The sequence below is a fragment of the Labrus mixtus genome, chromosome 1, assembly GCF_963584025.1.
Source record: "Labrus mixtus chromosome 1, fLabMix1.1, whole genome shotgun sequence".
In the NCBI taxonomy this organism is placed as follows: Eukaryota; Metazoa; Chordata; class Actinopteri; order Labriformes; family Labridae; genus Labrus; species Labrus mixtus.
Window position 1 is genome coordinate 29445309 of NC_083612.1, and position 24951 is coordinate 29470259.

Sequence of the window (24951 nt, forward strand, 5' to 3'; positions counted from 1 at the left end):
TCCAAGGCTCAAGGAAGGCAGGGAGGATGGTAACCACTAATCGCTAGCATGCTGTCTTTTGCCTGCCTGGCGTTTTTGTCCCCCAGCAGGGAGGTGAAGCCTTTAGAAGAGAGGATACTCTGCCCATAAAGTAAGTCAAACTGGGTAAAAATTGAACTCTGCTATACTGCCACAGCAGGGGCTCTGGAGGAAGACCAGGTCAGGAGCTGATAGCAATATTATGGCTCAGAAAGAGAACAAGGGAGAGAAGGACACGGGGTGCTGAGTGCCAGGTGGCAGCAGTGGCATGTCTCTGCCACCTGTCCCGGGGAATATGAACCCTTCTCGCTCCTCCTGTTCTCCCAGTGTGGGATGACACTGGCTCTCTGTCCTCCTGGCTGGCTCACTGGATGTCAGGCTGTCCATCTATCCGTCTGTCCGTCTGTCAGTCTCACTACTTGTCAGTTGGTCAGCCATGCTCCATGTTTGTCAGGCTTTCTGTCAGCCCCTTGGGCTAGAAAAGTGTTTCTGAAATGGGGGTTCTAGTTAACCTAGTGTTATTTTTGAGAACTGCTGGCAGCAACTGAGATTTTTTGTTGGATTGATTTAGTCATTGATCGGTCATAATATCTTCCAAAAACAATTATACTTTAAATAAATTCAAAATTGACATCCCATATTTTGATATTCCTATATGCAATGCAGTTGTAGACCCGTTTAAACTATATAAAAAAAACACCTGCATGAAGCCAGCACATCAAATGAAGTGTTTGTCAGTTATAAGGTTCTTGTCTAAACTACACATGCATGGTCAGGGGTTCAAAATATACTAAGGGGGTACATCATTGAAAAAAGTTTGAACTCTTATGCAAGTATGCGTGCACCATCTATACTCATTATCCCATCCTCTCTTTAAAGTCAACTACTAATCTATTTCTACCTACTGCTGCGTTCCATATACCTCGGAACCTCTGTAGTCGGAACTGTGAATGACATCACACCCGAGATAGCTGCGTTCCAGTTGCAAGTCGGAAAAGCAACATGGACACGTTCAGGAGAACCTTTGTTTTGTTAGCTAATACCAGACGATAACAAAAAAACTACGTGATAGTTTCTGACCGAAAATAACATGAAACACCTCCACAGAGAGAACTTGCACGACACATCAGTCTGATTGATTTAATTACACAAAAAGACGACTAAGCTGCTAATAAACTCAACAGTTGCATCTTAAACATCCCTTTCGATGCACGTAGCAGCCATATTGGATCTGAACTCTGGCTATTTTTTTTCCTCCGAGTTTCCGAGTCGCAATTACGACTTCAGGGCGCGTTCCAGTTGACACTTCCGACTGGGAACTGGGAATTTCCCACTTACGAGATCAACTGGAACGCACCATATCTATCTGCCTTTTCTCATTTTTCTTTCTTGTACTTTCTTCCTTCCCAACCCCCTGGCCCCAGTTTAGCCAAGCCAAGCACACTAACAATCTTAGGCTATGCAGAAGCTATCATGGCAACCAGAAATTTCAATAAAGCAACCACACTTACACACCTCACACATAAACACAAATACACAAATATATACTTGCACAGACAGAGCAATAGAAGACAATACCTCGAGCAAAACACAAAGATACAAGAGCTTGTTTCATTCTCTGCCAGCTACATTCAACTTCAAACAGGTCCTCCTCATGCTTAATATGCACAGTCTCCTCTTTGCAGTCTCTTAGAAAGGAAATGACTCTTACAAAACATGTGACTAGATTGAAAAAAAGAAAAGAAAAAAACCTGTGACACCAAAGAGGTTGTGCTGGGGGTAACATTTCCTGACATCTAGCATGGCAACAGGAAGCAGTTAGAAGAGGCACTGCTAGCGTAGCCTAGAGCTGGTGTGTGGAGTACAAAGTGATGTTTGAAAACTCACCCAGGCACAGGAGAATGCACATACACACAGGCATATATGCACATAAACAGACAACATATATACACACTAACAAACTCACACACACACACACACACACACACACACAGAGGACAGCAGAAACTCCTCCTGCCAGCCCTGCACCATCTGTCTCTCTGTCTGTGCTTCACAGCCGTGCCCATGCACGGCCCCAGCAGAGTCAGTGTGAAATTAGCTGCCTTTGTGGGGCTTTGTCTGCATGTACATGTCTGTTTGGGTGTACCAGCATGCTCAGTTTAGATGTGTATTTTTGAACATTTTTGCTGTCAGAATGCCCAGAGGTAACCCACATTGAAGCAAAAATTGCGAGTGAGTGTGTGTGTGTGTGTGTGTGTATGTTTGTGTGCACGCAAAAGAGGTGGAGGGAGCAAGCATATCCCCAGCCTCCTCCATAGACCGTGAAAACATGGATGTATAGTCTCAGTGACGTCAACCATTAGTTACTAAAGAGGTGCTTTGAAGCCTTAAGATTGCAGTCAACATATACAAAATGCTATCTACACTTTACTTTCAATCTCACAGAAGACAAAGAGGTGGAGCAGAGTGTATGTGTGGCCTTAAGCCTCTTGGCAAACAGCTCTAACATGCCCACCTGTCAGTCAACTCAGTCAGGCCCAAGTTTATGCAAATGTATACACAAATTAAATAAAATAAAGCATTAACTAATAAAGTAATGAGCTATTCAGATAAAAAGCATGTTTGTACCATGCTGTGAAAAGGTTTATTTCTGCTGTGAAAATGTCCATTTAATATTCAACCTAATGAGGATTTATTGGCTTTTGTAGCCAGCCTCTATTGGGCACTCTAGGAACTGCAGTTTTTTGCACACTTCCGCATTGGTTTCATTGTTCAACACCCCAGGTTGCCGCTCGGTCTGATCTAATGGCTATTTCTTCTGACCTTTGATCTTTTAACAGCCACACTGACCTTACACTCCACCTACTCCAGCCTGGAACTGTGGAGTGTGTGTGTGTGTGTATGTGTGTGTGTTTACATGCTATTGTCTGGCGGGTCGGTCCCCCCTTCAGTTCTGGGTTGGCCTTATCTAGCTCCCAGGGTGCTCTTTGATATTCACTCAGCACTCTGACCTCTTGTGAGCTTTGACCCGACCTTGTAACCCCCAGGCTTTTGAGAGCTCTGTCCTCCTCCTCTCTGCCTACTAATACGTGATAAATCATGTCTGCTCTGACACCCCTCTGAATGCACATCCACATACATACATACACACATAAAACACATGCACACACACACCAATTATCCCCCACGCCACATCATCACCTCACACCCCTCCCACTAATGAGCACAGAGGTTAAAGGTTGTTGACATTCCTTTCACGCTCTTGTCTGAACACTTTTGCAGAGCCCACACACACATATCCACGCACAAACACACAAAAACCCTCGAAACCACAACACAAGATAGACTTGCTCACAGCACTTTATGGTAAGACTTAAACAATGTGTTTGCCCCCTAAGAACCTTTAAAGAAAAAAACAGCTGTATCAAGCCTGAAGTAGACACATTAAAGAACATTTGAAAACACATACATAAGAAGCATATTAAGCATATTAAGAGTTCCAAAGTTGAAAGGGCCCCTCTGCTGATTCAGTGTGTGGTCTGAGGCTCTTACAGGGGGCAGTCTGGACTGTTACAAGCCAGACTGATGAAGAACGCTGCTGCCTTGTGACAGATAATCATTGTATTCTTCTCTGCTGCACAGTCTTGGCTATGAGACAAACCGTCTGGCAAACAGACAGCTTTACAGCGCAGAGCTCAATCAAACTGTCTCCCTACCCAACGGTAAACACACACACACACACACACACACACACTCACACACACACACACACACACACAAACACCCGTAGAAGCAAAGCCTTACACACATATGCGCACAAACACGCAGATGAAACAAGCCAGAGCCAGCAGAGCCTAACCCAGATTGATAACACCAAACAAATCAGTCTGTCGATTCCCCCCACTGCTTACGGGAACTTAGCTTTATCAACAGTGACATTTTGATTGTTGCATACTTTACTTACCTAATTAATTTAGAAGTGTTCTAATTCAAATGCCATTAACATTGTACACTGGTTGATTTCAGCCATTACTCCAGCAAAGATGAGCAGGAGAGTTACCAGTCATCACTAAAAGGAAGGAACCCCAGGCTATACTGTGCCAAGCGCCCTCTGCTGGACAGATGAGCTATAACAACCCAAACCACTAGTTTTCACTGCTGTGTGTCTCAGGAATTGAATACATTGGAAACAGCCAAAGTCAAAGCTGATAGGCTCTGCTGCCCTCCTAAGACACCCAATCCTCTCCCTAAGGAGAGGTGGGCTCCTCGCTCACAACACAAAAGAGGAAGGCTTGAGCTTGTCCACTGTGTATGTATCATATATAGAAAGGGTCTCTGTGTGTGTGTGTGTGTGTGTGTGTGTGTGTGTGTGTGTGTGTGTGTGTGTGTGTGTGTGTGTGTGTGTGTGTGTGTGTGTGTGTATAGTAATCTGAGGACAGCCTAGCGTGTGAGAAATATAACAATATGATGGAAATCAGATATAAGATTTTCTATGTTTGAGTGTTTGAGAAAGTGAACTCCTGAGTTTTCCCTCTAAGATCCTGAAAAAAATTCAATGCCATTTTTTGTCCCTTTGTGGCCAAAGGGCCTCCTTTGGCCTGTGTGTGTGTGTGTGTGTGTGTGTGTGTGTGTGTGTGTTGTAGTTGTAGTGGACCTGTCATGGCAGTCTGAGCCTGAGCTGAGCTAACAGGATTAGTGGAGCCAGTGCTAAGAGGGGACGAGTCCCCCTGTCTCTGTCCCTTGGGGATCAGAAATGACACTCATCCTCAGTAGAGGCCCTTACAGCTGCAGACAACTAGCCAGCAATATAGACTCTATGGTGGGATTTAGAATGAGTACCAGCAGGTCTACAGAGTTCCTCAAAATCCTCACAACAGAAAAGAAAAGTGAATGTATAAGAAAAGAACTCAACCGCTTTTTGTTGTTGCAACTTCCAAGGTAGCATTTAGGGATAAACATCCCCAAACTTAAACTACTCCCATGTGCAGGACTTTGTTCACGGGAAAAAAGTGTACTTTGATTAATGGATCTCTTGGGCAGTGATTTGTTAAGAGTGATTTAAACGTGCAGAGCTCATGAATCTTATTCCATCAGGCAAGCTGAAACCAAATCAAACCACTACAGACCAGTTTGCATGTGGCTCTAATGACGCTTTGCTAAATCACATTGGGTTAATGAATTTAGGGAGTCTCTAATCAAATCTGTGTGATCTGGCAACTAGACTGACATCCGCATGGTTGCGTGTGACTTTGATTATTGATGGGAGTGTGTGTATTGATAACAGGAGAAAATAAGGGCTTATGGAGCCAGGCTAGGAAGAGAACCTCTGATTCACAATGTGACAGGGTGTCATGGTTTTTCAAAAATGTAATAATAAGCATGAAGACATCAAAGTGTTCGGAGGAGAGCTGAGGAGGGGAGAAAAAGGGAGAAGGGGGGAGAAATGAGAGGACCTGCTTGTATGCATGTCTATGAGAGTGCATGCATGCATTCATGATTGCACATCTGGCATCCCAAAGACCGAGGTTCCACAGTGACCCTATTTAGATCTCCATAATATACTCACACTCTCATTAGCACCAAGTGTGTCTGTGTCTATCTGCCTGTGTGTCTGTGTCTATCTGCCTGTGTGTGTGTGTGTGTGCGTGTGTGTGTGTGTGTGCGTGTGTGTGCGTGTTATTCTAGCTGCTTCTTCCATTATGCTGTGTTTAAACATGAGAGAGCTCTTTGAGACAAGAGAGAGCTGCATGAGGGGATCAAACAACCACACATACACAAACACAGGCAAGCTACGGCGTGCTTATACACACACAATCTCACATATACACAGAACGCAAAGGGACACAAAAATGCAGTACACCCCCTCCCTACTGCTCTGATTAATAAAGGTCAATTAGCAATTATAATTTCCATATTTAATCAGTCCCCTGTGGTGTCGCTCTGTGGCCTGAGCTTTGACAACTGGCTCTCTCCCCACCCTCCCTCTCTCTCTCTCCTTTTTCCTCTCTCTTCTGCCTCTGTCTACTGTTCTCGCTCTCTCACTTTTTGCTCCGTGTCACGCTCCTTAGCTCTTCCTATCTCCTACGTCATTAACATCTGAGCCTCCCCTCTCCACCTCCTCCTCTTCTCCACCTCCTCCTCCTCTTCTCTCAGCCCCTCCCTTCTTACCGTGTTATCCTCTCTCCCTCCCCTCCCCCCTCTTCCTCTATCTTTCCTCCCATCCTCTCTCTCTTTCCTTTCTCTATCTCCGATGAATGCCTCCCCTCATTAATCTGGATGTTTTCGCTCTTGCTGTGTTCTTCCACAGGCCTTCAAACCTCTCACTAATTGCAATTAATCACAGAGGGAAACAGATGCTGCGAACAAAGACAACCTGGGGGGGCCAAGAGTCAGTACATGTGTGTGTCTGTGTGCGTGCGTGTGTGTGTGTGTGTGTGTGTGTGTGTGTGTGTGTGTGTGTGTGTGTGTGTGTGTGTGTGTGTGTGTGTGTGTGTGTGTGTGTGTGTGTGTGTGTGTGTGTGGGGTGGGGGGTATCTATGCATGGTTGTGTCCACATATGTATAAAACAGGGTGGAGGGTTTTGATGAAGCTGTCACTCAGAGTGACACACAAAAGTTGGATGCCTGCAGGCTTTGACATCAACCCTGGAGTATATGTGCGTGGAGGTGTCAGGTGTTGTCTGCGTGGGTGGGTGGGTGTGTGAATGTGCGTGATTTTCGTGTGTCCTACAGTGTGCACCTGACCCTGTCACAGCTCGTTGAAGCATCTGTCCAACCCAACCGTGTGGGGGCCACAACGAGAGCTTGTGAAATTGATAACGACATGAGCGAGCAGACGACAAGAGAGCAAAGAGGAGAGAGAAAAGAGCAGCAGCGTCTCGCTTTAACAGGTCTGCAAATGGCCACTCTTTCTTGTATTGAACCTCTGTGGGCTGCCAAAATTACAAGCAACAGAATCATTCAAAAAAACTAAATTATAAAAATTACAATTCAACATGTTTTTTTCCTTTTCTTTTTGATGTTGACTTGAACATGGTGATTACTGAACTCCAGGCGGTGTGATTTTATTCCACCTGCAGAGAATAATCACAGCCTCTTTTCTTATTTGCTTCCTATCTTCCTTTTTCCCTCTTCCCTCCCTCTTCAACTTCCTCTATCAGATATTTGTCGTCACTCTGGGCCCTTCTGTTTTTGACGACTCCACATTAAAAACACACATTATGTTTCAGGAGAATAAAGCACCCACAAATACACAAGGCATAGAGACACAACTCATAACCATCCAGCTGAATCAGAGAGATGAGAGAGGTTTATTGAGAGAGGTTTTTGTTTTTCTGTGTGTGTGTGTGCACGTGTCTATGTGTGTGTCAGGCGATATTATCCATCACAGCTATCTGCATCACTTATCAGCCACAAGGAGGCGGAGAATAAAAGGCTCCTGGAACACACAAACACTTCAAACAAAATTAAGAATAAATGAAAAGATTCTAGGAGTAACATTTTCCACTGAGTACACACATGAATTGAAGCATGCAAACACATAAGGAGCATAGATTTAAACCACTCGAACCAGACACAGCATTGAAAAACCTATCAAATAGTCAGTGGGAGGTGATTCAGAGGAAAAAGATGCGAGGCTGTTATGCTCCAAATCCACTCCAGGAACGTTGCAGCTCATCCAACACAGTAGAGTCCAGCTCCTCCGCAGATAACAGACCACAGAACAGCTTCTTCTCTGCTGTCACTATAGCAGAGGATCATTCTAAGTAGCTTTAAACCCCCTACATATGGGGCGTCTGAGGGACAACAATGAAATCAAGCTCATCTGATATGTTCTCTAGGATTAACACAATACGGTGACCCCTGTGTGACCCTGGGGAAGCATGATCAGCCTCCAACTGCAAGATCTGAGAGATAGCGTGGCTATAAGAGTGAGTGAAAAATGATGGGATGAGAAGAGAGGCAGTGTTAGGGTGCAGCACCTCATAAATTGCAAAGAAGATGTGAAGCAGGTGCTGGATTAATGCTGGGGGGGAGGGGTTTGGGGGGCAAGTCCATGTGGGTTTCTCTAGCTTGTATTCGCTCTCCAAAACATAATCAAAATCATAGACTGTGTATAAGAAGTTGACATAGCCTTTGGTTTCAAATTGAGACCAATGTTAAAGTTCCTTGTGAACGACCAGCAGCAGACATCCTGTCTCATTGTGCTTTGTGCTTTCAAAATGAGTTGATTAATTAACTCAGTAAACAGTTCTCTGATAAACTGAGGATTTAAATCGCTGGTTCAAAGTTTTTCGATAATAATAATTAATATAATAATTATATAATAATTTTGCTGATAATGGTCACAATTTTAAGTAAAATCAATGATAAAGCAGACCATATTTTAAGGTCTGGCTACCTCTGATTGACAAGTCACTTCTATGACAACTTGTCAGCCAGAATAGAGCCCTAATATTACAAATTCACTACGTCATCCAGGATGGTCATTTCTGGTGATGAGAAACATGTGAAGCTTTATAAGGACGGATTTCTCGGGTGACACTGCGGTAGCTAAGTCCACCTCTGTACGTCAGTGATCAGAACATAGCACAAATCCTACAATGTATCTTATTGATTTCTACAGGGATGAAATGAAACAAGAAAAACATACTAATTTCATATACACAAACTGTGGGATAATAAGGGGAAGAGAAGATCTGAGAATGTATTTCTCTCTTAGTGTGTCACAAGTGTCAATGAGTCATTCATAATGACAGCAGCACAGCACACACACAGGCTGGCCCTCTACCTCTGTTCTGCAGCAGCTTCATCTGTCACCACTGCTGTCACACTTCAAAGCCCAAAGCATATTGAGCTGTTTTTCATTTCTAGTAAAAACCAGAGTGGGAGGAGATCTTTGCTGAAAGCCTGGAGGAAGCTCTAATAAGTCTCTACTGTTCTTTAACTGACAATCCTACAACTTCAAGAAATGACAAATGCCTTCTTCCCAAAAACACACCACCACCCCCTCCTAGTACACACACACACACACACACACACACACACACACACACACACACACACACACACACACACACACACACACACACACACACACACACACACACACACACACACACACACACACACACACACACACACACACACACACACACACACACACACACACACACACACACACACACACACACACACACACACACACACACACAGCACAGTCCCCTGACAATTCCTTCCCAGCAGGCTCCACTCAGCCTTTATTCATTTTTTATATATCACCTCCTGTGAGTCTATTGCACAGCACCCAGCAATCGCTGCACTTAACCCATTATGCTAGGTAGAGCTCCCCAGAACGGTTGCTCCCTCCCCAGGATAAATTATTAACTTCCTCCACATCCCGCCATTTATCACGGAGCCCCATCGAGCAGAACAGGAGAACCACTGCTCATATCCATGGCAACAAGGGCCCATTTGTGCAGCAGTTGGATGCTAGCGATGATGAGGGGACAAAAGAAAACGAAGAAGACAACAAATAGTACCTGCTTTTATCAAGCTTTCTTTTGTTAGCATCAGATCATGCTCTTCTCTTTGATTTTTTTTCGGCTGCCTCTTCCTCGCTTGCTCCTCTCGCCTTCTTCACGTCACCCAGCCCTCTCTTCACGTATGAGATGGCAGCAGCATGGATAATTAGATCAGAGCTTTTCTCTTGTCTCCATAGAGATGAATCATAGAGTCTGGGTGACAGTCTGAGCTTTAGCACTCCAGGATAACCCAATCAGAACATTTGAACCCCAGCCAGAGCGGTAACATAACCTAATAATACCAACATGAACCTGCAGTGACCTGCATCCCTGCACACAGCAGTGAACACACACAGGGTTGACGGGCAGATCTGGTTCAACACACCGGTTCTCATCCCAGGATAAACTTGTGAGTGTGTGTGTGTCAATGTGAAGGAGGCCTCACAGGTGTCCTTATTCATGAGCAATCGCAGCTCATGAATAATTAAACACAAAATGCAAATGTGCTCCTTTGATCATTTACATTCACGTCTAACAGCATTAATTAATCAAACAAACCTTTTCTTTATCCTCAGTGGAATAGATGGGAAAAACACACCAGAGAGCACAAACACATACACACACAGCAGACGAGTATACAAGAAAAAAAAAAATCCAGTCACTAAACAAGTTTACTAATCACACCATTTAGCCACATCTGAAGGAATACAATTTTGTGAGTTGAGCAAGTTAGCATGACTCATTCTTCTACTAACCACATGGTGAAGGTGACTCACTGTACTCTCGCTTCATGTGAGATGACTCTAATCTCGTGTAGCTTCAACTACTGTATGCTAATGCAGATTGCACAAACATAGAACCATCTAAATTTAAGCTCTGCAGTGCATGATGACCAGATGAGTATATGTGAAAGAAAGATCCTTTCATTGGTTGGTCTCACAAGCAGAGTGAATGGTAGCTTCTTTTACACGGGCAAACACATTCCAAATTCCAATTCCATTACCTAGACTTTAAATGACTGGCTCTTTAGAAGAGAGCTACAAGGGGTAAACTGAACAATAGCACCACTCTCATTAATTCACATAATTCAAGCATCATACAAATATGACTGAAATCACTGTACAATCATTCACAAATTATCTCTCACACCAAGTTCTATTGACCAAGCAAATGTTACGAAGCGCTTTTATAATGATGACACATTTTCTTGTTGTCTGGCAATGATAAAGCCGCTACTAGCCATGGCCAACATCTCAGGCCAAGACCTCCTTTTCGCTGTCATTGATTTCACTCCGACTACCAACCTAAAAAATATCACCAAGAAAACTTATAAAAATGTCAGGGAATTCTGTCCTAGCATAAGCAGCATTTCTAGACCCAGAAACTCAAACCTTGAAAAGACGAGTCCGATCAGATTTTTTCTACTGTGCCATTGTTGTTGACAAGGCTGATATCAGAAGTACAATCCTTTCTTTATTTTGTTCATTTAGTGAGGAGAAATTGACCCTGACAAGCGTGGTTCCAAAAGTTTAACTATTTTCAATAGAGAGCACCGTGAGCACAGCGACCAAATACAGCTGATGTATGTATCAGAAGTTCTGTATAGAACATGGGCACTGCCAGCACCAAAAAACAGCATTAATGGACAGATGTCTGTTTATAGAGATTAATAAAGCTAAATATAGGCATCTGAAAACAGGAGATGAAACTGTTTTATGTTGATGCCTTGCTCTTCTTTTGCTCTCCACGCGTTTTCCTGCACACAGACAAGCCTGTATACTGCTCACACTACAAAATAAAAAACTATAAACGCTTGTGACAACAAAAACATTGTCACTTGAATCTGTTTTGAGAGATTAACATACAACTAAGACACATACAACTTTAATCAATTGCCCAGGCTTTTATTTACTTTGGTCTATGAAATGACCCTGCCTTTACTTGTGACAGGCGTCAATATGAGACAGGCCTTTAATTATTTTCAAACAAAACTTGTGCAAAGCAAAGATGAGAAAGGTTATGAGATTGTAAATTTACACCAGAAAGATCATTTAAAGATTTTTTGGGGGGCTTTTTGTGCCTTTAATTGAGAGATAGGACAACGGATAGAGTCGGAAATCAGGGAGAGAGAGAGAGTGGGGAATGACATGCGGGAAAGGAGCCACAGGCTGGATTCGAACCTGGGCCGTCCGCTTGGAAGACTGGTTGGCGTGCGCACCATCATTGCGCCACCATTGCCCCAGGACATCCATAACATTTTAAAATTACAAATCACTGATTTGATTTTACTTTGTAAGACAGCCCATGCATACCAACCTGCTGCACTGTGGGGCAGAACACCTTGTTAATATACTTTTGATCTGCAAAGTAATCAACACTAAATACATAGAGGCCTCTAATTGAGGCCTGCTTTTATTTGTCAAAACGTGCAGCAGCACTAAAAGGGACTGGGCCTTAAACTGGGATGGGCTTTTATTTGACATTTTTCAGTATTCCATCTGACTTCTACATTTTGCATCATAGATTAGCTTCTTTCCTTGCACTGGTTGCTAACTCCAGGCTACGCTGCTTCAGCTCAGCAGTCTGCTGCTTTTTTTAAAAACTCTATATGGACGGTTTTGATGAGCACTACTCCTTGATCCCCACAAACACAAAGGAAAACCTGAACTCTCTGGGAGATCTTAAAACATACAGGGATATTAAGATGCAGGTGTATCAAATGCATGCAAACTCACAAAGCTTGACACAAAATGCAGAGAGAGTTGGACTCTGATTCTCCTGTTACATTATAAGACAGATGGATGTTTATGGATCTGATGGATGAAACAACCACACACACAAACACAAATGCACACAGCGGGACGATCAGGATTTCATAGGCTTTTTATATGCTCACTCTGTGAGATGGACCTTATAAACAGCCTCTCTTCGGGTGACCTCTTGTTTATCGCAACAGTATCATACACAGAGGGAAATCTCATAAAGACATGAAACAGGTCTGCCTCCCTCCTCCTCCTCCTCCTCCTCCTATCAGTCCAGATCTTTTCCTCCTTCACTTTTTACTCGATTAGCCGTTTCCTCCTTTACCTAAAGCCCTTTCTCTACCTTAATATGTCTGTTTGTATGCAGTGCACACTTGTGGAGGCCTCACAGAAACACTGACTCTGATTATACATGCATCCAGATTCCTGTGACTCCCTGCCAGCTCCACTCCCTGCCTGTCACACCCTCCTGTCATCAATTTCTTCTCGGTAAAAGAGAGAGGCACGTCTGACTTATGGAGGATATCAATATCTCCGACATAAAGGGGTGGAGGGAGGGGCGCACACCTCAGGCTTCTTTTAGGACACCTCGTAAAGCTAAATGATAGTTGAAGGGGAGAGACGGAGGGAGGAAAATGCAGCGCTGGTTGTTAACGTGATGGCAGGGGGGTCGTAAATAACTGAGATCCAGATCTACAGCGTGTGTGTGATGTTTGAGTGTGAGGTATGACAGTGTGTGGACGCTGGCATTAAGAAGGTTAAAAAGGACTGAGTGGTTGACTGAGTGATCGCCTGCTGTATACAGTGTGTGAGTGTATTTGAAGATTTACGTTAGCGTGTGGTCGACAATGTGTTTTATACCTGTGCTGATCCCAGCGGGGGATTTATGCTAACTGCCACTCCCCAAGTTTCTAACGCCGTGCTGTAAATAGCTGTCCGTCTCCGCCGACATCGCCGAACTGTCCATAAACCTGTCGACTATAGGACACTTTCAGTCACACAGGACAGGCACAGGCCATGCAGCCGTTAAACTATCAGTTTACACTAAGAGGGGAAGTGTGGGTAAATGTGTGTGTTAGAGGCTGAGGCCTGTGCGCCATGTGTTTAAATGTAATGCAGGGAGAGTGCAGAGTGGAGGGCGGAGCACTGTGTGTGTCTAAATATTCATGATGCTGTTAAAGGGTACAGGTTGACACCAGTTGAGATTTTCTGTGGTTATTATAAACAGATACATTGCACTACGGCTAGGCCTTTGACACTGACACATGCAAATGCATAGACACTGTTGACACACACACACACACACACACACACACACACACACACACACACACACACACACACACACACACACACACACACACACACACACACACACACACACACACACACACACACACACACACACACACACACACACACAGAGAGAGAGGTGCTTTTGAGAGGTCAAGGAGTCAATGTTGAACTGAGAACTGAGGAGAGGATCAATAGAGTGCTGAGTGTTTGTGCACCTCTTGCCTCCCTCCCACAGCTTCTATGCTGCCTTTCTGAGATCTCTCTATCTTTATTTTCTCTCTCAATCTCTTCCGTCGAATCATAAACACTTCCACCACTGCCAGTTCTCATACAGTAGAGTAACAGTTACAACTACTAGGACTGGATTTAAATGACTTTGTTGACGCAAAATGTGATAAGGGTGCTCACCCAATGTGCAGAAGCTGTAGTCCTTGAAGCCCTGGTTCAAATCCTAACCTGCAGCTCCATTCCAGTGGACTCTATCCACTGTCCTATCTCTACAATAAAGACATTAAAAGCCCCCGTAAAAAAACTAAAACAACTATGTTTGCGATATTGTAATAAGTTACTGTTTCTTTAGAACCCAGGACGAATAGTTTTTATCAATATGATATTCTCATATCTGCAGGTTATTTTGTTGTCAAATAACTCGTACATTTCTCTTATTCATATTTACAGTATATCTTACCCAACACTTAAGATCAATCATTGAAAGATTTGATTATTGAAATGTATATTCTTCCAACTAATAGTCATAGAAATCCGTTTAACATGTAAGCTGTTACAGCCAAAAAATATCCAACAAATCTTCACTGAAATGTTAGCTTTCGTCTGCTGTACATCCTTTCTGCTGTGTGGTATAGCTGTCAGCACTGCTGTGAGTGTGTGTCTGGCCATGTCCCAGAGGCTGTGTTCATTCTACTGTGGGAGATCTGTGGCTGGTGACTCCAACTCGCTGGCACCCCACGAGCAATCGCACGGATGTGATCGGCAGATGAAAAGAGAACAAGGCAGTGACAGAGCGACAAGCAGAGCAGAGGCAGAGAGAACATGTAAAGGACAAAAATGCTTTCTTCCCTGGATGGGAGCATCTCATTTTTTCTCATTAGAGGGAACTCATCTGAGCTCAGAGGATAAAAGCAGGACTGATAGCCGGTGTTTTTCTCTCTCTCCATCTCTCCACCCTTTTTTTCTCCCACTGTGCACATGCCACCTAATTAATTACACCCCAGCATCGCTTTACTACAACAACCACTGCCGGCTAATTAACAGCACGCCTCAATCCTGACCCCACTTCAAGGGTTCTGGATGAGTTTGCATGTGTGCGGGATGGTGAGATGTGGGGGGCATAGGAGAAGAAGGAATAGTATAAGAATGACATGCAATGGAGGGTAGAAAAAGGGGCAGGAGAGAGAAGGAGAGGAGAGGAGGTGGGGAAGATGATTAGAAAAATAAAACGGATGAAATGTCGCAAACAAGAAGCGATTTGGACAGCAAAGGGAAAAAAAGAAAAAGCAGAAAGAAGGAGACACACACACACTGATGTGTCAAGAGGAGAGAGGGGCAGGAGATATATGGAGCAGCTCCTCTCCACACCCAGCTGGACTCTATCAGCCAGGCTGGAGCCAGAGAGGCTGCTGGGGACTCCCAACTATGGGGTGTTTCACCCCGGACACGTCACTCCCAATCCCCCCTGAGCCTGCCTGATCCAGGCCAGACCTCAGTGCCGCTGCAGAACTGCTACACCAGGCTCCTTGGCTCCTAACACACTCATACTGATATCATCAGATCGAAAAATGGAGCGAGGCAGGACCGGCGACAACACACATGCACTGTACAAACTGGAAACCCACGTACAGCATACGGAACATCCTCAAAGCTGATTTGAGAGCAAAATGAAATGAAGAGAGAGAATTGAAGAAGGAAGAGAGCTGTAATTTGTTTAGTGTATGTGATTGCATTAGTGTTAGGGTCATAATATTCTTCACCCACGTCACACACACGCAGAGGACTGAAGCCCGGCGGGACAATCATAGCATTAATTGTGCTCGACTGGTGACAGATACAGACACACATGCACACTAGTGTAGAGGTGAACCACAGATGAAGAAATATTAGAACAGGAAAATACAGTTAAAGACAATAAAAAGTCACACCGCTCAACATGCTCACACATCTAATCAAACCAAATTTCCCTGACAGACATGTCTCAATCTTAATCATGTGGGTGCTTACCAACATTTTAAGGACATTATATGAAAAAAAATCAAGGGATTTAACATCATATAATAAACGAGAGCTATACATTTAGGAATGAATGTGAATTAACATTTTCATCGTTCATGTTGTTGCCACCAGAAAAAAGTTTGCGCTACCAATGGCATGCGAGACAGAATCCACCGATTTCATCTTGCAGAATGAAATCATTTGACATTTGACACAATTATAAGTCGAGTGTTCAGCTTCTTATTATCTTTTGTGATAGTACTAACAGGGTAAGAAAAATTTAGATTTTGTGACAAGAACATCATGAATGTAAAATGTAGAGAAAAACGATGAAACAGAGAGAAGAAGAAAAGGTGAGAGTGAAACAGAGTCACTGAAACAGAATGTTCTCGTAATGGGCCAACAGCCGAGCAGAGAGGCCATGTTCGCTGTCAGCCAGGACTAAATTATTCACTGCACCCTGTCACCTTACACAAGTCTGGGCTAACTCACACTAAAGAGGGCTGTGTGTGTGTGTGTGTGTGTGTGTGTGTGTGTGTGTGTGTGTGTGTGTGAACATGAACTCTGGTAGGAGAAGGTAAAGAAGGATTCCCTTTAAGTAAGGGGACTCAGTATTGCCATCCTGTGGCTACAACAAAAATAATATGTGTGCAAGCCATTTTTATTCAAAGCTACACACATAGACACACACATACACAAACAGTGGAATAGGAGTTTGGGTGTAAATGAGTCTGATAAAACATGCATGCAAATAGTACACACGATTTAACCTTTGTTGCCCTTCTGAAGTAATGGGCAGTGACAAACACACATGGTTATAAATATACGCACGCATACAGTTTGCAAACATAAAATCACAAGGGGGGAAGAGAGAACTGTTTTGTGTAGAGGAAGCTGATTTCCATGCAGCCTGCTGGTTTACTGTTGAACAGGAGAGACTGGTTAGCAGCAGCAGCAGCAGCAGCAGCTGGGCAAACAATACAACCTCACCTGGAGTCATTTACATGGATTACGTGTGTGTGTGTGTGTGTGTGTGTGTGTGTGTGTGTGTGTGTGTGTATGTTCCTATGTTTATGTATCTGTCTGTATGTGTGGTTGTTATGTTGAGAGGGTTGTCTCCTGTTGCTGCTCTTCTTCATCATGTTCCCTCAAAGTGCCGTTGGCAAGGAAACCAGAGAAGGAGAGGCAGAGAGAGAGAGGGGCAGAGAGAGAGAGAGAGAGAGAGAGAGAAGTCAAGGAGCACAGTTTCGGGTAAGAGCAAGACGAAATGGGGAAGAAAAGGCAGACAAATGAGAGAGGGCAAATAAAAGTAGAGGATCTTGGACGCAAATGCTGCTGCTGGTGGTTGGAGGGGAATGGAGGAGGGAGTTAAAAGAGGGGAGGCAAAGAGCATGTGACAGTGCGACCCATACCTCCCACTGACAAGCTTTATTACAGTCCCACCTGCAGCGAGACAGCAAAAAGCACTTAGCCTCAGCCGAGCCGCCTGACAGTGGAGGACAGTTTGGAGGGAGGGAAGGAGAGAGGGATGGGAAAGAGGAAAGAAAGTAGGGAAAGAGGAGAAGAAGGGGTGATGAGGTCAGAGGCATGAGGTTGAAAAATGAGGAGAGAAGGATGGGAGAGAAGAGAGAAAGATCAAAGCAAACAGGAAAATCAAAGGTAAAGAAATAATGAACGAAAGCTTAGTTTTTTTTTAGGGGAACTGTACTCTGCCTCTGCGGTTGTAGGCTGTAGTTTGTTGTTATGCAGCATTTCTTATTTTCCGTGTATTGTTAATAAAAGAAGAGTCAGATACAAACACACACTAGCCATAGCCAGCTGCTGAGCGCAGTGTGCCGCCAGTCAGGCTTAATCATGCTTGAATACCTGTTTCCTGGTGAAAGTGAGGTCAAAGGTCATAGTGTTCGGGTGTCTCCATAAGTACTCGTCTTCTTCGGGGCTACTGCTGTAACATGTCTGTAACCTGACCTCCCTGCTCTACACTGAGTTTAACCTCACATCATGGTGACCTCACTAAGGCCTAAATATAGCTCCTCCTGAACACAGAAGAGTAATTCACTTCACCATTGCATTACTTTACATTCCACATACAGTATATTTCAAAAGCTTGGGATATTTTACACATTCTAAATGATGCAGGCAAAAAGTATCACAAACTATCAGATGATTTTTGCTTTCATCATTTAGTGCTACTCGTGCAATCCGTGAGCAGGAAATAATTAAGGGGCTGAAATGAAGACAGCTTTATTACTTCCTGATCGGCGACAGCTCGCATCTATTAGCGCTCCAGCCTGCTGATGTATCTGCTGATGAGCTATGGCCAAGTAATGACGTGCTCTACTGGCCGTGAATCCATAGGTCTCTCCCTAAGTCGACTCTTTCTGGCTCCCAGGCTCCGGATGGAAAACCACAGTCACTAAATCAAACCCATCCGGAGGGAAGCGAGAGAGAGAGAGAGAGGGAGAGAGAGAGGCAGAGTCAGGGGGAGAGAGGGGGTAAACGGCTGTTTCTCAGCCTTTTCGGAGGCAGAGGAATGTGTTGGAAAGGGTACAAATCAACCAGAAGTGACTGCACAATGAGGTCAGTGTGATCAGAGGAGAATCCTGACTCAAATGCTAGACACGCACAAACACACACACAGAAACAAACACATTAGGCACACACATGCAAACACAGTGAGTGATTGAGCTGGGGCATAACCCCGTGCCCACCCTGTGAGTGGCTAATAACCGTGGACGAGTGCCAAACCCACTGTCTCCTGACTAATTCCCCCCATGCCCGCCAGGACTGGCGCCATACTGCAGAACAGAGCTCTGTTTTCTCAAAAGTCCTGTGATCATTACATTAGTGAATCACTCAAATAGACGGATGAAAAAACAGCCATAAAGGCTCTGCAGCATGTTGCACCCTGAAGAAAAGATATAATGGGAGAGACAATGGGGGCATTGTGAATTAATATTTGTTCGTTGAGACTGCTTCCCAATCCTTAATAAGCACACACACACACACACACACACACACACACACGCACACGCACACGCACACGCACACGCACGCACACGCACACGCACACAGACACACACACACACACACACACACACACACACACACACACACACACACACACACACACACAAACACAAACACACCTCAACGCCCGCTCTTCTGGTCTGGAAAAGGAGGGCATTGAGGTGGCTTTCTGCCAAGCGTGGCACTGCCAAGAGACTCGGTATTCCCTCGTCTCCTGTGGCATTTTAATCACACAAACACACACACACACTTCCATCTGCTGTGCTTCATGGGAGCAGTGGCAAGCTTGTCACTGTCATTCCGAGTTAGCCCACCCTCCTGCTATCCCTTCAGAGGGGAACAAAAGACGAGAAAGAAAAGAGAGGGAGAGGGAGAGGGAGTCGAGGAGGTGGGGGGGGCAAGCAGTGGCATTCCTCTTCTCGTCTCCTCTGACACCCTCTGATCTCTCTCTCCAAGCACACCCACTGTCATCTCCCCATTCAGTGTCCATCCTCCTCTCTCCGTCTTTTTCCTACCGTCCCCTTCCTACATCCCAGCACACTGCTCCTGTCATCCCTCAGTGACTCTTATCCCTCCAGCTGCTGCTCTCCTCTGGACAAGAGATATAGGGACAGCTTGTTCCCACTCCCAAGTCTTAAAATATAGCAGCATGGTCAGTGATCCCTATAAGCAGGGGCGTTTCCAGACAGGTCACATAGGCCCCGTTGAAATCTGATTGGCTACCATAGGTGACACCCCAAAATCCTAAACTGTGATTTCCTATTTGCCCTGTTAGATGTGTGACTTGGGTTAAACAGACTATTTTGGCTTTTTTTCTTTCTTTTTAAAAAATGTTTTTGTGCCTTTAGTGGAGGGACAGGACAGTGGTACAGAGTTAGAAATCAATGAAAGAGACAGTGGGGAATGGCATGCGGGAAAGGAGCCACAGGTTGGATTTGAACCTCGACCACCTGCTTGGAGGACTATAGCCGCCATGCATGGGTCACATGCGCTAACCACTGCGCCACCAGCGCCCCTTGGCTTTTCTAACCAAAACGTTGCCAATTAACATCTTTTTGCAAGTAAGGGTGAAGGAGTTTCCCCACAATTTTTTAAGGCCATTAAGTCAGCGCCCCAGTTGGGCCATCGCTGTAAAAAAAGTCTGGACAACCCCCTGCCTATAAGTCCGTTTTGAAAACTATCTTAAGCTTATTGTTTAGATGGTGCATTGAAGTCAGGTGACAGTATGAAGAACAGAATATTTCTGCTTGGGGTGTAAGTCAGAGGTGATAGAAGGGTCAAACAAACTCGGGCCTTTAATAGAGAATTGGATTCTAACAAGGCCACAGGTCGGATTCAAAACCCAGGCTACCTGCTTGGAGGTCTATGCCTTTGTACATGGGGTGCACAGTGCACACTAATCATTATCACCCAATTGATTGCTTTACTTCAACTAGAAATTGCAAACGTATTGTTGCTAACTTCACTGTGGAGCTCTGCCCTTGCCAAACTGAGGAGTGGTACCTTTATTGTGATATTTAGGCTTTGGGCCAGAGACCAAGCTGCCATCTTTGATGAGTTCAGAGGGAGAACATGTTGCCAAGTAAAGGCAGTTGCCAACAGCCCCTCATGGACAGGCCGTTCCTCATTTAATGTGTGTGTAGTGTTTGTGCTTTGTAACATGCTATATGTTAATGCAGGCTGCTGTGTCTCCATGCTATACTTGTAATGAGAAATGTTTACCACAGCCGCTGAAGCAACAGCTCCGACATTGATCCTTCTCCTGAACAAATGTGGGTTGCCAGATACTGTGAATCACCCCCCTCTGTGTCCCCACCAGCACCTACAGCCCATCTTCAATGGCTCTTCATGCTCCCTCGGTGGCTAATTGTAATTGTATTGAACTGGCCTGCAGCCAAGTGCTCAAGACTGCCAAGTCTGCCAAGTCCAGCTGTGCCATCGCAATCACAACGCACTCGCAGCTTATCTCACCACAATCATATCATCAGCATTTGCAAGTGCAAAACACACACATGAACACAAAATATTTACATATCTCAAAACATGTTTTTTCAGTATGAGGAAAGAACATGTGTGAGAGAGTAGAAAACAACAGAATAAACATTTAGAAAGGCAAAAAAACCAGGATAGATAGATGCAATACATATGAGAACAAAATGGATTTAATTTCCACATAAATATTAACAATCTTTGCTAACACCTCTACGAGATATCTCTGCAGAAAGTACAGCAGGGAGCTTCATCTTGTTCCCTCACCCCCCATAGTGATGTATAGTGACCTTGTTGTTTTGAACCCTAGTGACTGATGATATATGTGAAGTGTTCAGTTCACAGGTCGACAGGCCTGAAGCACAATGTGTTCAGCCCCATATGTCACAACCTCTCCACTGTAGCCTGTTTCCTGTCTGATAGGGGCTCCGTTGACCTCAATATGTTTGGACAAATGCATGTAAAAAGGGGAGCTCTTCCCTCGTTTTCAAAATATTTTTGATGCATTCCTTTTTAAGACTTTCATTTTACCCAACACACTCTCATATCACACAGAAGTCTGTTGTTTTCCTGTGCCTTTGGTTGATTATTTCATATTTTTTTCTGTGATTTTAAATGTTTTAAATATACAGTATGTACCATGCATTAGTTTTACTGTCTTTGTGTAATGGTGTATACGGAGCTGCTCTCTCGCCAGAAAAAAAAAACCTCAACTGAAAATGCAGTATTCAATCAATGATCGAAAATATAAGTTTGATTCTATTTTCCTTGGTTGAGTTAACTTATAGCTACTTCACTGTTAGCTATTGGACATACATTTTCTGTTTGTTTTGATTGTGGTTTGTGTATGGACGTCTTTAGTACTCATCTTTGCATATCTTGTGCTTTTCGTTGTAATTTCTTTGTGTTTCTTAAAACACTTTCAATTGCATTTTGTAAAACATTTCCTTTATTAAATCTGTTTTGCCTCCCATTGACAATATATTCTCCTTTCTCTCTCACATACTGACAGTGCCACTTCCAACATCATTTTGTGAAAGATCACATCTCTCCTCTTTCTGTGCACCACTGGTCAATACAAACCTTAATTAGAGCTGTGACCATTAAGCCTTTCAATATTCACACATGCACAAGAAAAACCCTGCAGAGAACAGACAGACAGCTGACAGCGGGAGTATTTCTCTCTGTGGCTGATGCACAGGAGCCCGCTTTAATGATTTAAACCCAGCAGTCTTAAGATCATGACTGATCATGCACCTCTCTGCTCTGTCCTGTGTGAAGACCGCAAGCGTGTCTTGTGTCACGTTCCTAGCCTGAGTGGAGGAAATGGGCCGTGTCATGTCAGTGTGAGCTGCCGACCAACATGCATGATGGAGAGCCCTTAAATAACTCATGGAAACCCTGTTCTCAAGCCACACCAGACCATTGGGAGTAACATTCTGTCTGTGTGTGTCAGAGATGTGTGGTGTCCTCTTTCGTCATGACTGTTTAACCAAGTGTCTGTGAGAGTGTTGTGGTTGAGCTTGTTTGTGTGTGTGTGTGTGTGTGTGTGTGTGTGTGTGTGTGTGTGTGTGTGTGTGTGTGTGTGTGTGTGTGTGTGTGGGTTCAGTAAAAGAGAGCAAGAGATGAGTTTCTATAAACGACAGGGGGGCCCTCTCGGCTAAACAGGAATAGCCTCGGAGAAAAGTGAGAAAGAGGCCTGAGCAGGAGGGATCGGCAAGAGAGAGACAGAAATATAGAGCAGGAGGAGAGAAAGTCAAATGAAGAATGTTGGAAATCAACACAATTAGTTTGACAAAACTCCTGCTTAAACGTTTGTGTAAAAAAAAAAGGATGAGAGAAAGAGAGAGGGAATAAATACAAAGTGCAAAATGCAGTCCAGCTACACTGATATGAGGAGACAGCAGCACTTTCCACATAAACGCACCGAGCTCCGAAATTCACTGTAGTGATGGGCTCCCTCGGGGCATTCTCGCACACTTACACACGCACGTCACTTTTTTTTGTCTGGCTTCTTCATGATGACGTCTTCCAACTTTTTTTTCAGTCTCATTTTTACAACTACACCTTTCGTTCATAAACTATCATCCAGACAGTTTGATTTACCACCCTAAGAGTACATAAACAAGATGAACAAGATGGTCTAAAATTACTGCAAACCCCATAATCCATCGCTCCAATTAATCAGCAATGAAGGTCACTGAGACTAGCTACAACTAGTGAGAAATGGTGTGTATGTATGTGCAATAGAGTGCAAATCTATACAAATGTCAGTGTCTTTGTGTATACTCTTAGTGGACAGGTTGGGTTTCCTGGTTTGCATTGTTAATTAAAACCAGTTGCCATCAAACAATGCATTCAAATCAGGTGAAGGGACAAGATCATTTAAACATTTGCAAAACAAACTGCAGGGAAATCATCGAAATATCTTCTAATCTCCCACAGCAGCAGCAGCAAAATGTAAGGGTTGACTTTTGTGACGCTCAAAGATGGAAAACAAAAGAGTTAATCTAGATTTTGTTCAACGATGACAGCTCTTGTTGCTTTCTACAGATACAATATACTGATGGTTGAAGAGTTAGAATAGAAGGGGTGTAAAACAAGTCAAGTCAAGTGAAATGTTTTTCACCCTCTGATTTGTGTGTAAGAGCCGCCTCAGACCTCATTTCATTCACTGCAGGGGTCTGGCTACGTCCTGTGTTTTCACACAACAGGGTCAGAAAGCAATGATAAGATACCAGTTAAGTAAAGAATGATATTTTCCGTGAGAATGGCGGATTCTTACTTGTATAATCAGGTGAGAAACATTCTGCATAATATTATGCTGTGAGTAATTGGAGAATTACAGAATGAGCGTTTCATTACAGGTTAAAGTTCATGTTTGTGGAAAGTGCTAGTAAAATTCTGAAGTCACATCCTAAAAGCATGACTTTTATTAACAGACCCTACTGAAAAGAAGGTTAAACAAACTATGTAGACAGAGTGGAGGAGAGAAAAAAATGACAAATTCAAGACTTAAAGAAAACAAGATTTTAGTCCAGCATGTGGTGTACTCACTGGAAGGAGGGCGTTCAGCTCGGTCAGCTTTCTCTGGCTCCAAGGTCACTGGGTGAGAAGGAGTGTGGTCACCTGCAGGAGTTTGTGAAGGCCCACAGTCCGCTTCTTTACTGGGTGCAATCTCAATCACTGTACACACCTGTGAAAGAAAAAGACATCAATAACATTTAAAGAGAGAAAGGAAGACTTTCTGCACGTTGGTGCTGATAAAACTACAGAGGTGGCTTGAATAACAACAGCTGAATAACTGAGAGATGAAATAAAAGTCCTTAACACCATTTATCCACAAGTCAAGCTCCAGGTTCAGAACCTGCCCACACAACTCCTTGAATATGTTATTGAATCAATATTTTGGGGGCTACAAAGGAAATATTGCTATTATAATCACATCTAAACCATAAAGAGACATGGGTTGTTGTAAATATAGCAATTAGCTGCTGATGTAGCCCGACGGCTACTGTAACCATTTTTAGCTGCTGTCACAAATTTCATCTATAAAAAGACAACAACTAAAGAGGATTGAGCACTGGGTGAAAAAGTGTCCTTTCCCAGACGTGACAGAGCCACAAAGCAGAAAGGCAGAGAGACAGAATCAAAGATGGAGAGAGACAGCGAGAGAGAGAGAAAGAGTCTTTTCTGACAGCCCGAGTCTGTTTGGATGTGCTCTGCTCTGCTCTGCTCCCCACAACAGCGGAAAGAGGGAAGAGGGACGAGCCTTTAGGAGAGAGACAAGCTGACCATGAAAGCAAAGGGAGAGGCAGAGGGTGGCTGTCAGCTAGGACAGAGAAGGAGAGAAAAAAAAGAGGAGAGGAGGAGAGTTTAAAAGAGCCTGTGATGGCTCCCTCCATTGACGAGCAGCAGAGAGACAGGCAGGGGAGGTGCAGCACATCTTAAGACAAAAAGGCACCCTGGGCTTATGAAATATACATAGCTCTCAGCTTGAGACAGAGACACAGAGCGACAGAGCAGAGGAAGGGGCCCTGAAGACTGTTGAGGCCCCTCGTAGACACACACTGCTAAAAATAAAACACACAGACACATTGCTAATGA

At 44.0% G+C, this 24951-nt stretch overlaps 1 protein-coding gene across 2 annotated transcripts in view; it reads right to left on the bottom strand.

Annotated features, from left to right (window-relative positions):
* The window catches only part of gse1b (Gse1 coiled-coil protein b), a 177678-nt gene that overhangs the window by 102277 nt on the left and 50450 nt on the right, over nucleotides 1-24951 (bottom strand). For both annotated transcript variants that reach the window (XM_061041339.1, XM_061041334.1), the window contains exon 2: nucleotides 23902-24040. In XM_061041339.1, coding sequence (XP_060897322.1) covers nucleotides 23902-24040 — 139 coding nt within the window. The remainder of the gene's footprint in view (nucleotides 1-23901; nucleotides 24041-24951) is intronic.